This window comes from Amblyomma americanum, chromosome 1 (assembly GCF_052857255.1).
Source record: "Amblyomma americanum isolate KBUSLIRL-KWMA chromosome 1, ASM5285725v1, whole genome shotgun sequence".
NCBI classification, from domain to species: Eukaryota; Metazoa; Arthropoda; class Arachnida; order Ixodida; family Ixodidae; genus Amblyomma; species Amblyomma americanum.
In genome coordinates, this window is record NC_135497.1 from 325,286,039 (window position 1) to 325,294,845 (window position 8,807).

At 47.1% G+C, this 8,807-nt stretch overlaps 1 protein-coding gene across 2 annotated transcripts; it reads right to left on the reverse strand.

Annotated features, from left to right (window-relative positions):
- Nucleotides 1-3,283: 3,283 nt before the first annotated feature.
- Nucleotides 3,284-8,037, reverse strand: LOC144115446 (uncharacterized). Of its 2 annotated transcripts, none has more exons than XM_077649846.1 (4): nt 7,890-8,037; nt 6,158-6,504; nt 5,352-5,576; nt 3,284-3,589 (listed from the first exon to the last, which is right to left on the reverse strand). In XM_077649846.1, exons 1-3 carry the CDS (start codon nt 7,899-7,901, stop codon nt 5,366-5,368), a joined length of 570 nt encoding a protein of 189 aa, XP_077505972.1. In that variant the 5' UTR covers nt 7,902-8,037; the 3' UTR covers nt 3,284-3,589; nt 5,352-5,365. The 2 variants fall into 2 exon arrangements, with proteins under 2 accessions (XP_077505972.1, XP_077505973.1); XM_077649847.1 differs by having other exon boundaries at nt 5,334-5,576.
- Between the last annotated feature and the right edge of the window lie 770 nt (nt 8,038-8,807).

An 8,807-nucleotide genomic window follows, 5' to 3' on the forward strand; every position in this document is an offset into this window, starting at 1 on the left:
ATATCGATATAACTTTTTATAATTTCGAAAACGCTGTTACCCTCGGCCGTGTGCCCCAACAAAATTTGGCTATTTCGACGAGTCATGTGCACTGGATCCGTGGCTTTGCCTACAAGCTTCTCGAAAGCGCAATCATTTTGGCGCGATGTAGTGTTGAGCTACAGCGCCGAGGGTAACCAGGTTTTCGAAATTTTAGACTTTGATATGGATATTACTACTGCAGACTACACGTATCTCAATAACTAAGGAGCCTAACAGAGATAGGTAAAAAGTTAACAATTCAATATTAGTTAACCAGTCTGTTTACTCTTAGCCATATCCTGATGTACTACACCACTGACAATGCTGTACCGCGAAAAGTGCTCTTCAAACTCAAAAAGCCTATTTTTAAATATTGTGGGAAGTCTGAGGTGAAAATCTTTGCATTGCGGTATCGTGCAGTCTAGGGAGAGTTAATAATATGTGAGGCCTTGCTGTTCTTGAAATAACGTGTACCCAAATGGCTGATATAAAAATGACAGACGATTTAAGAATGCTACATAGGTGCGGTAACACTAGATGGTATTTTTACGTTTATTGATCGCTGGGAGTCCTCATACCACTCCTGGCGCTGTGCTGTAAAGTTTAAGCGTTGTGCCACTGCCCTTTGATGGCAACTGCTGCCACCAGTGTGGCTTGGGACTGCGAGACCCAGGTTGCTCTTCCCGAGCAATCTCTTGCGTCCAATCATTAATTTAACTTCCAGCTGCCACGGTAAGCAGTTTGCTCACACTCCGGTTGGCTCCGTTGCGATGACGTCTGAAGATCACGTGACCAAGGTGCCCACCTTCCACCTAGGCGGATGGCACCGAGCCACCCAGTTCTTGGAGGTAGCACAGGGACCGGACAAGCATCGTCGAAATCAGAGAGGGAGGGGGGGGGGAGGGGGGGAGGGGGGGGGGGGGGGGCTTTAGTGCTAGCGAGCCACCGCGGTGGCTGAGTGGTTATGGCGCTCGGCTGCTGGACCGAACGACACGGGTTCGATCCCGGCCGCGGCGGTCGAATTTCGATGGAGGCGAAATTCTAGAGGCCCATGTGCTGTACGATGTCAGTGCACGTAAAAGAACCCCAGGCGGTCGAAATTTCCGGAGCCCTTCACTACAGCGTCCCTCATAGCCTGAGTTGCTTTGGGACGTTAAACCTTCATAAACCATAAACCATCTTTAGTGCTAGCGCGCTAAAAGTGCTAGAAAAGCTCGACATTGCTCGTGGCTCGCACAATGGAGAAAACCAGGAAAGCATACCTGCCCTGTTTTTTGAAAATGACATAGCGCATGAAGACAGGACAAAGCAGAGACAACACAGGACGAGCGCTCTGTCCTGTCTTCATGCGCTATGTCTTTTTCAAAAGTGATGCTCCAACAAGCCCAAAGTTCTACCTTATTAATACCTGCCCTGAGCACAGGCACTTCAGTCCTCAAAAGCAGCCAAAAACGCAGCGGCAGCTTGACACTATTGCTATTGAACAGCGCCGTGTCCACCAGGGAGGTCAAATGCAGGCTCCTGGTGCCTTAACGCAACTTTTGCACTCTACAAATAAGCTAGGTTTTTTCGATGATTTTGAATTCATTTTCCTTATTTTTTCATACCATGTTGCAGACTTGAAAAACTATATACCGTTGAAAGTCAAGCCGCAAATATGACTTCTATTGGCGTCTGCTGGATCGAAAATTGGCAAGGAAGGGAGCTGGGAGTTTTTTTTTTTTTCTGGTGCTGATCGTTCTTCAGAGCGAAAAACTCTCATTTTCAGTGACCACGCTTTTACGATGCTGTTTTCACAGAAAAACCAGCAAACTGGAGAGGTGACCCTAAAGCGCCATGCTCCGAACATTTATATTACTATAAAAGACAAAATTACTCGAGATGTACCATTTATTTCAAGACGAATATCTTCCAAGCAACCAGACCCCTTTGTCGTTGAAAGTGCATAAGAGGGGTAACGAGACTAATCATTTGGCAATCCTTGCCTGAAAAGTTAAATAACCACACGCTCTAAGTTTCACTACATTTAAGCGAGCCGTTCATAGCTTCGCACAATTACTGGCTGCAATCCTGATAATGTCCACCTCTGGCTCTCCGTGGCTGCTTGAATAGTTGGATACAACTCAGGAAAGAAGCGGAAAATGCCCTTCAAGTACCCCTCCAACCAATGACATGGCAGGGGGATGGCAGGTGCAAGGAATGACACCGAGAATTGACCGGATCAATGCGACGCCATGACAGCAGGTCCTCTCCGGTGGATAGAGGGCCTCCTTTGAGGGGCATATGCCGCTTCTTTCTTTAGTTGAATCCGACTCTAGGCTACTGTGCGTCTTCTATCGGTGCAGGCTGGCCGTACTACTGCCGTCGAATCATACAGCACGAAAAAAAAAAATTGGCAGTGGCTTAGCTCGGCTATGCCAGGATATAGGAAGCGAGATGTGCGTTTCCCTGGCTGAGCTTGTTGTGGTCACTCTATGTTTAGCAATGAGAGACATTGGGCTACATCTCGGCAGCTATGCGCCGTATATTACGCTCGGCAATCTGGCATCTCTGTTTGGCAAGCCGTTCCTCTCTCTGTTCGGGCGTCTCCGCTGCTCTCTTCGCCTTCTTACGCTCATTATCTCTTTTTTGAGTAGCCAAGTGCCAGGCGACAACCTCAGGATCGGAAGAGTTAATCTTCTCTTGTCTATACCGGCGAGACGGCGACGAAGCGCGCGGTGCACCTGTGGGGTCTTTCTGGTTACCATGGTATCGGTGCATGCGCACAACTGCTCATCCGCGTGACATCACGCACGGCTCCGACGGTGGAGCGAGCGCGTGGCCGCGGCGACGGCGAAGCGCACGCCGTACCTGCTGCTCCTCTCCGGTTGCCATGGTAACGAAGCATGCGCACAACTTTCCCCTCCGGACCACTGCGAAATGCTCGACTGGCAGCCGAGTGTAGCTCTCGCTACAAAAATCTAGAAAGTGTGGTGATAGGTTTCAGCCAGGCACAGGGGCTTCTTGATCCAGGAGAACTACTCTCTCTTAGGAACCATGTTTACGCTAGGCCGAGAGTAGGCGCATTTTGAAGGCTCACCGAGCGAAAGGCTTAAAGCTTTTCTTACCAGAACAGGACTTAGCCGAGTTGCTGTATTGGAACCCCATCTTACAGCGGAGCGCAGTGACAGATAAATTTAGGCTCTGCCTCGTCGAATAACACTGCTTTATTGATCCTTCACAGAGTTACTAAGAATTGTCGTTTTGGCAACAAAGGAACAAATTTACAAAAATAAATATATTTATTAGAGCAAATCCCGTACAAAAATATATTCATACACGTATGTACATTCCACTTGTACCGTGCACTACACAACAGCGCTGGTCAGTCACGGAATTTTGAAATTTGTATTTCACAGGCAAACACGCAGCAGACCACTTTGTCGCTCAAAGCCCTTCTTCTTGGGTGCAGTTTATGTGTGCATGCGTTCACTGCGTATTTGCAACCTTATATACTTTAGTGATCTCATGTGGGATCGTCCGGGTGAGAGATGACATGTAATGATGACTCATGGTCCTTGAAGCAGCCCTGAAAAAAGAGTAATAAAGGAAAATGAAGGAGCAGAAGTGCAATATATAAGTTCAACAATATTAGCCGCAACTTAAGCACCATACGCGAAAAGTCTGAAGGACTACCAATTTAGATTGTACATCTTAAGTACCACAACCATGTACTACTGCAACCAAGCGCCGTTGCTTTCATCAGTTGTAACGCGGAGTAAATGGCTCCAGGAATTGATATACAGCACTACTCAGCTCTATGCTGCGGCCTTAGTAGGACGGTTACCCTTCGCGCACAAACAAACGTTGAAACCTCCCTTGAATGTGAACAAGGGCACAACTGGCGCCTCAGTTTGCTGGTGCACTGAGGGACCAGCAGTGCCACCCATGCTAGACTTCATTTCTCGCTGAGCTTTAACTTCATCTTAATATTAGTTAACGCTACCGTTTTGCTCTATCTCAAGCTGTAAATAGTGGTTTTCGTCACTTCTATCTTTTACCACTGCAATGCCATCTATAATTTTCTGTATTTTTTTACGTCATCTATGCACCTGATCTATCGCTTTTATTCCCGAAGGCTGCAGACCAGGAATCCGATGAATATCTCGCAGTTTCCACAGCCGGCACCACTTTTTTCTATCTTTATTTATTTTGGGCAGCATAAAGCGCCCCTATTACTAGTACTATTGCTACAACTACTACTACTACTAGTAGTAGTAGTAGTACTGCTGCTACTACTACTACAACTACTGCTACTTTTCCTTCTACTACTATTGCTACAACTACTACTACTACTACTTCTAGCAGTAGTAGTAGTACTGCTGCTACTACTACTACAACTACTACTACTGCTACTTTTCAATCTACTACTATTACTACAACCACTATTACTACTGCTGCTGCTGCTACTGCTTTTAAAATGAGGCGCTGCTGTAGACGCCACAGACATGGCGTAAGTAAACTATGGCCGACTTTTCATCGCCGTTGGTACAGTGTAACTGTCTGCGATCGTATGGCGTTTCCGCTATCGTACTCGGTGCTGGGGCGATTGGCGACATGACCCAGAGGTGTCACGAACCACTCTTCTGTGAGAGCTGCTTTGGACATTGACACCCTGATTTGCGCCTAGAGGGTTTTTCTGGGGTGTTCCGTTTACGCTGCAGCGGACTCCCTTAGCGAGGTTTGTATCAAGTCTTCGATAGTACTTAGGGGAGAAAGAATGCCCACTGTAATATGTATAAGGTGCTCAAATAGCGGACGAGAATGGAATGGCGACGATCGGTTAACTGCTGGCACAGGACTTCAGTTCAAGTTCCTTATTGTAGACAGTGCTTCCGAGGTACTGCTTTTACGAGCAGTTTTTATTCAACGTAAAGGTCACTACGGTCTCCGCTCACTTCTACGCAATGTGACAGCACAGCACATGTCGCTTTTTCGGTTACTGACGCAATCCTAATATTTTGACTCCGTGGATGAGGGCACAGCCTGCAGAAGTGGAGAATAAATTTCGCTCTGCTAGTATTGTCTTTTGTTGTCGCAATGTGTGCCAAGCCGACAATTAGTTTTAGTCGCTGTCAACGGGCTGCGTGTCAAACTAAAGTTTCTATGGAAAGGCGCGATATAAAAGTCTGCCTTTTGGTGCCACAAAAAAAATTCAAACCTTTTTAGAGATTGTAGTCAAATCAGTCGTTTCAGTTGTGAATATCTGCATACGTGTCCTTGCATACTCCAGAGTAGCTAAACATGGCAAAAAACAGGCAACAACTCTTTACCGGAAGTGTCTAACGCACCTAGGCTGCTCAGCTCAGCCAGCGAATCCGGTGCTGAACTGCTTGCCTCCGGATCCCTGCTCCTGGTTTTTGTACTCGTTGCCGAAGCTCGACTGCCCCGTGGCACGGTTCGCACCCTCGTTCTGGCTCAGGCCGAAGCTCTCACGGTCCCCGTAAGTCTGGACGTTGCCGTAGTCACGCCTGTTCGAGCCGCCCACGTTGTAGTTGAATCCACCCTGGCCATACCTGAAGGCATTGAATCATTCAATCAGACAGTCTGTCAATGAGTCAGTCAGTGTGCCATTAAGAAGCAAGTAATCTAGTCGATCAGTCAGGTGGTGAACCTATATTGCGTGATCAATAAAGCAAGCCCTAAGTCTATACAAAAGACATTTTGTGAGCCTGTCAACCAAAACTTTCTCGATATTTAGCAATGTACTCATGAACGCATCAATAATCATAGATCAGCCTTCAGACAGCTTTTACTTCTTCGTCCATGATATGAAAACCGCTAGATTGCTTTATCATTTTTTCCAGCAGAAAAGAAAATTTTTCTCTCTATACAGGAGCGTGGAATTGCTGAAACACTGTAAAGGGGTAGCCAGCTAGGACATACAGCGACTACTGTTATGTAAAAAAATGCTATCACTGAACTCCGGCGACAAAAATGACATAAAACCTGAAATAAAATTCGTTTATGTTTGCATCTCTTGGGGATCAACAGCACAATATATGATTTTGCGCTCTGCTTTTTGTTTCCATATATGTTATTAAATTCCAGAACTGAGGTAAGTTCTAAAAACTACGAGTATGGCATGTTTTCATACCGGTTGCCCTCGCTTCCCGTCTGGAAGCTACCGCCCTGGTTGAAGCCGCTGCCATACTGCGCGCCTCCCAGGCCTGGTCCGGAGCCGCCGCCAAATCCAGGGCCGTAGCCTCCGCCCAATCCTCCGGGACCTTTCAATCCGGGGCCGCCAAAACCTGGCCCACCTCCAAACCCTCCACCACCACCACCACGATGGTGGTGACCGCGACCGCGACCACGACCACGTCCGAAGCCGATCCTGCCTTCAACGTCTTCGCCTTGGCCACCGGCAGCAGGGTCGTCCTTTTTGTCCTTGGCTGGAGCGGCAAGAGCCGCTGCCAGCACGGCCATGCCAAGGGCAATCAGAAACTGGAAAGAAGCGACAGGGAGAGCTCAAACATGTTGGTGACGCCCTTCTTTTGCAGTGTTTGTAAAGCTTGTCTATAAAAATAATTTAAAATAACAGTGGAAGACTGGCTTAAAATGAGTGCGCGTGGCTGAATGAATATTTCGCAAATACCCTCATTCATTCATATATTCATTCATAATTTTTTATTCATACACCGGAGTGTACAGGAGGCCAAGGTAAAAGCCGTTCTACGACGGCTTGAGGGGTCCCTGGCCCCCAAATACAGTTGCAGCGGAAAACATAAACACATCAAGAAGAAAAGATTACAGCCTTATGCTACTTGTATGTGAGCATGCGCAAACATAGAAAGATTATACAGAGATTATAAAGAGAGATTATATACGCAGAGATTATAGAGATTGTACAGATTATATAGAGATGATCTATGAAGTACATACCTGTATGCACAAAAAGCAAGAACAGAAACATCCATGATGACAATCAGTTTGTAAATAACTGTTTAAACTCAGACAGGGTTAATTTCACAAGATCAGTGCCTTGTCTATTGTAATCATTTAGAAGCCTCGGTAAAGTATTCTGGAGCCTTATGGAGGAATTACATTTTTTTGCTTGCAATTAAAAGGAAGCAACATCCATTATTACCTAAATAACAAGCATGATAATGGGTGTGCAGATGTGAGCTTAGTAAAGCACTTTTCCATCTTTGCCGAATGTTGTGCTTTTCAGCTTTCTCTGCTACGATTCCACGTGGGTTTAATATCTGTCACAAGCTACGCTTGCTGGAAGCATGAAACATAAGAAACAATCTTTTGGAAACTGTGGAGGCTGCTTTACTCTGCTGTTGTCCGGACAATATATATGTAACACTTAGCTGCTGCTCACGCAACGGCAGTTGACATGACTAGAACTGGGGAGACATGGAAGCTTTAGGTAAAAGAATCCATGTTTCCTCAAGAAGGTGGCACATCGTCCATGCGCGTGTAGGCCTGGCAAAGCACCACCCATCGAAATGCAGTAAATACTCGTATTTTTCTTCTTCTTTACCAGAACATTTAACATGTGGAAAAAGTTCTCACATCCCTATCTGCTTGGAAACGGCAGTCACAGACGCCAACTAAATGCGCGTTAGGACAAAAGACGCCAGAAAAACTTGAATGGTGTTTCTTCGGCCAAGCTTCTGTGAAACACATAGAGAGCAGGCAAAACATTTCGTGGCGAAATCTCGCACCCTTGCGTAAGGTTGATGCAACCGAAACCCCTGCAGCATTCAATTTCCATTCAGTGCCCCAGTTTCCGCCAAAAAAAAAAAGCCACACTCTAAGCACAGCCCGTTTGCATCACATGCACGATAAGTACATAAGATCGAGAGATGGAGCGCACTTACAATGCCACGCATGTTCGGAAGTAGCAAGCGGACGCAGAGGCAAATGGAAGCTTCGGCCGAACTTCTAAGGCTGCGAGTGGAGGTCTTGCCAGGTGGATGCGGAAAAAAACGTTGCTTTTATAATCGTGCCAGTCTTGAGACAGCGAGAGAGCGCGGGGATTCCCCCTTTCCGTCGCGTAGCGGCAACGGTGCCCCCGTGCAACAACCTTCTCGCTCGGCTGTACGCCAGGCGCGTGCCAAGGATGGGTGTTGAGTAAAGGTCTCCCCCTTTCGCCAGGCTCTCTTTCTTGTACGATCTCGTATAGGAAATGAATGCACGCGCGGAGACACGCACGTGCAGGTGAACACGTGACCATCGTCAGCGCTTGGCGACGGAGAAGCGAAGGATAGAGAAAGAAGCGCTGTTACGTCGGACGAGGAGCGAGAGAAGGAGAGAGGAAAGGAAAGACCTTGAGACAAACGAGAGAAACAGAACGAATGCTCCCGGATTCTAGGTCGAAATGCGTCAATTCTGCGGTGCTCCCTCGAGCGGCGATGTGTCATCAGTGACGTCCGGATGTCGCGTAAAAAATAATGGGCAGCGATGACTCGATGTGGCATATCAGTAGCGACGTCACTTATTGTTGGGGATTTGAAGTAGCTTCTTTAGCACGAAGTTTTCTACAGACGAGTCCAAATTAGCCAACTAGCATTCTATCCAGGAAACCAGTCGAAGAGACGACGGAATATGGTCGAATACAACTAAAGAACCAAGTGTCAAATGCCCCACAAAAGAGGCCTTCCAGCCATTGGCGTCGCCCGATTGTCATGACGTCGTAGTAAATCTCCTTGGTCATGGCAGTGCGGCATCCCAGAGAGCCCGCCGGTGGAAGGGCATTACCTGGGATCAACCGGACTAACTGCGACAACGTGACAATA

What these genes read in the sequence shown, in the direction of transcription:
- LOC144115446 (XM_077649846.1), bottom strand. An exon ending in ACGGGAAGCGAGGGCAACCG is followed by an intron (nt 5,577 to 6,157) that starts GTATGAAAACAT and finishes CAATGCCTTCAG; the next exon opens with GTATGGCCAGGGTGGATTCA.